Here is a 4,001-nt window from a genome sequence, read left to right on the forward strand (position 1 = left end):
GGTTAAGAGCACTGGCTGCTTGTTCTTCCAGATGTCCTGAGTTCAATTCCCTGCAACCACATGGTGGTTCATGACCACCTGTAATGGGATCAGATGCCCTCTTCTGGTGTGTCTGAAGACAGCTACAGTGTATTCATATACATAAAATAAATAAATCTTTAAAAAATTTTTAAATAAAATAAAAGAATGCCATTAATCTCTGGGCAGTGGTGGTGCACACCTTTAATCCCAACACTCAGGGAGGCAGAGGCAGGTGGATCTCTGAGTTTGAGGCCAGACTGGTCTACAGAGTGAGTTTCCAGGACAACCAGAGCTACACAGAGCAACCCTGTCTACAACAACAACAACAACAACAACACAAAACAACAAAGTGCCATTAATCTTTTTTAATGGTTTAGAGCAGTTATTTTACACAAAATGTTTTGGGTTAATGTTCTGTAGAGTGTATCTGATTGTTTCCTTGTGAATTAGTAGAGGTCAGACATTTTGGCAAGAATACTGGACAGATGAAATGTTTTGGTGGTAAAGTCATATTGTGCACAGTGGTGGCTGTTTTATTATTAGTGATACTTGGTGAATATGAATATTGCCGTTAGCAGTGAACTCACTAAATAGGCTCAATGGTTTTTGTGGTTGTTTCTGCCCTTAGAATGCATCCAGCTAAGGGCACAGCATGGGAACTGCTTGAGGTATTCGAGCTTCTCTGTAATTATGTCACTATCTAGGGGTCGTAATCAGATTAAAGAATTAAAAGGTAAGAAGACAAATCTTGATCTCCACGGGTAATATCCAGAAAATTCTCAAACATTAAAACATTGAAATTCTCACAAATTAAAATGAAATAAAGACATATTCTTCTTTTTTTTCTTTTTCTGTTTCTGTTTCTGTTTCTGTTTCTGTTTCTGTTTCTGTTTCTCTTTCCCTTTCCCTTTCCCTTTCCCTTTCCCTTTCCCTCTCCCTCTCCCTTTCCCTTTTTCCTTTTTCCTTTTCCTTTTCCTTTTCCTTTTCTTTTGAAGGTAACAAGTGGATTTGTTGCTGGAATTAGCATCAAAACCTGAACCTTAGCAATCCTAAGAAGTTAAGCTTGCTCAGCCATTCTCAGTAATTCAGTTAAAGTCATAATTAACATTGAGAGAAATTTGGGCTAGGAGGATGGCTCAATTGGTAAAGTTGTTACTGTACAGTTCTAGATCATAGTACCCACATAGAACCCTATACGGCAGCCCATGTGCCTCTGTAACTGCAGTGCTGAGAGGGGAGCAGTTGGTGTGCAGAGAGTGGCTGATCACTGGAACCTATTGGCCATCCAGCTTAGGTTTAGTGTCTTCAAACTTTGGATGTAATTAAGGTAGAAAGGGATTAAGAGGTCAACCCAGTGTTGACCTCTGACCTCTACATATAGGCTGTGGCATATGTTTGTGTGCCTATACACGTTGTATATACAATACTATGTCTTAAGACTCAAACACACTCTTTTTTTTTTTTTTTTAAAGATCTATTTATTTATTTCATGTATGTGGGTATACTAGAGGACATCGAATTCAATTATAGATGGTTGTGAGCCAACATGTGGTTTCTGGGAATTGAACTCAGGACCTCTGAAAGAACAGTCAAGTGCTCTTAACCGCAGAGCCATCTCTCCAGCCCTCAAACACACTCTTGTGCGTGCATACACATATATACATACACACACAGAAAGAGACACAGACAGAAATAGACAGAAACCTGAGTCTCTACCCAGGCCAGAGAATGTTCCCTTGACTGGAGTTTTCCTTTGATGGTCTTTACTGCTTCTCTTGCACAGCCACACTGGGAAGAACAAAGAGGTCAAGTGACACCTCCCCAAGTCTGTCTTCATGCTCCTAACAAGAGGGTTAAATTTAAATTGAAGGCAAGAGTGTGCATGGTCCCACCCGTCATCACTGTCTCTGTTCTCGTCTTACCTTCAGGTGGTCTGACAAGTCAGAATTGTGTGGTGTCCATTTCTAGGAGATGAGCTACCTCTGGCTGGTACTTGGTGGCTTTGTTTCTTTTTCCCAGCATGAGGCTCCTGGGGAATTCCTTTTCCTTGGGGTTCAGTGTATCAAGAGTCTGTTAGCTAAAGGGAGAGCCATGGGTGTCTCTGTAGACTGCTTAGTAGGATAGGTACAGATTGAGGGTGATCGTAGTGCTCAGTCCAACTAGCTTCATGTTTAACCTCAGTTTGTACATGACCGTGACTGCCCGCCTGCCTTCAGGACTCAACTTGCTTATCACCCACCCTGGGAGATAAATCTTTCCCAGACCTTTTCCTAGTTATGTGTTCCTTCACCCAGTTTTTGTTAGTAACACCATGTCATATCGAGGGTTAGTTTTGGCTTTAACTCAACTTTTTCTTCTATCTTTCCAGGGCCAATATCTTTCTGTATTTTTCTTAATAAATCTTTTTTTTTTAAGCTTTATTTTATGTGCACTGGTGTTTTGCCTGCATATATGTCTGGGTGAGGGTGTTAGATTTTGGAGTTACAGACCGTTGTAAGCTGCTGTGTGGGTGCTGAAATTTGAACCTGGGACCTTTGAAAGAGGAAGGATTTGCTTTTAACTGCTAAGCTATTTCTCCAGCACCGTCAGTATATTCTTGACAAACAGAAAAATGCCTACTTTTCCTGTAGTGGGTGACAAATACAGGTGGCTTGAGTATTTGTGGGTATATAAATTTATAACAAATGACTTAATAACTTAACACTAAAATTTAGCAGACAATTGGACATGGTGGCACACTCCTTTAATCACAGAGTTCCAAGTCAACTAAGCCGACTAGAGAAACTTTATCTCAAAAAAAAAAAAAAAAAAAGATGGAAAAAACAAAAAAGATTAGCAGAGACAAGGGACTTTTGTACAACTTTAGTTTAAATTTAAATTAGTTGGAATAACTTTTATATTGATACAAATTAGTACTTGATATTTTAATTCTTTTAAACATCAATAGAAAACGAGTTTTTTTTTTTTTAAAATATTTATTTATTTATTTATTATATGTAAGCACACTGTAGCTGTCTTTAGACACTCCAGAAGAGGGAGTCAGATCTTGTTATGGATGGTTATGAGCCACCATGTGGTTGCTGGGATTTGAACTCCGCACCTTCAGAAGAGCAGTTGGGTGCTCTTACCCACTGAGCCATCTCACCAGCCCACGAGTTTTAAAAATAAACTTCTTAAGGGACATATGAACTGAGCACTCCTTGCTGAATAAATAGGCTGCAAATAGAAAGTGAGGTGGGGCTGGTGGGTATAAGATGGCTCTGCAGGAGAAGGTGCTTGACCTGGAACCTCTAAGCACAGAAACAAAGAATGGACCCCACAACCATGTCCTCTGGTCTTCACACACATGCTGTGGCACACACTTGTCCACACCACAATAAGTATAGAAAATATAAGTTGTGAGCTCTGTGTACATTTTTAGAAGCTTTGTATAGTTACATGCTCCATCTTCAAATGTCATTTTGTTTGGCCCTGTTTTTCACTGATGTGGTTGTTACTAAACTGGATTTGCCCTCCTAGCATCTGTTTCTGTTTTAGGTGGTGCTGATGCAGTCACGTGAACAGGTTTCAGAAGAGCTGGTGAGGTTACAGAAAGACAATGACAGCCTCCAGGGAAAGCATAGCTTGCATGTGTCATTACAGCTAGCAGAAGACTTCATTCTTCCAGACACTGTGGAGGTAATGTGTTTGCCACAATATCAAAAACACAAGCAAGTGTACTTTTTAAAATGGTTGTAAGTTTCTTTAGAAAAATCTTTTAATTTTTATATGCCAAACAATTCTACTTTTTTTTTTTTTAAAAGGTTATGGTTGTTTTTTTAAGATTTATTTATTATTATACATAAGTACACTGTAGCTGACTTCAGACAAACCAGAAGAGGGCGCCAGATCTCATTATGGGTGGTTGTGAGCCACCATGTGGTTGCTTGGATTTGAACTCAGGACCTTTGGAAGAGCAGTCAGTGCTCTTACCCGCTGAG

General features: G+C 39.6%; 1 protein-coding gene across 2 annotated transcripts in view; it reads left to right on the forward strand.

Moving 5' to 3' along the window:
- The window catches only part of Rabep1 (rabaptin, RAB GTPase binding effector protein 1), a 99,560-nt gene that overhangs the window by 78,715 nt on the left and 16,844 nt on the right, over window positions 1–4,001 (forward strand). For both annotated transcript variants that reach the window (XM_021211961.2, XM_029545845.1), the window contains one exon: window positions 3,559–3,699. In XM_021211961.2, the coding sequence (XP_021067620.1) occupies window positions 3,559–3,699 (141 nt within the window). The remainder of the gene's footprint in view (window positions 1–3,558; window positions 3,700–4,001) is intronic.

Source organism: Mus pahari, chromosome 14 (assembly GCF_900095145.1).
Source record: "Mus pahari chromosome 14, PAHARI_EIJ_v1.1, whole genome shotgun sequence".
Lineage (NCBI taxonomy): Eukaryota > Metazoa > Chordata > Mammalia > Rodentia > Muridae > Mus > Mus pahari.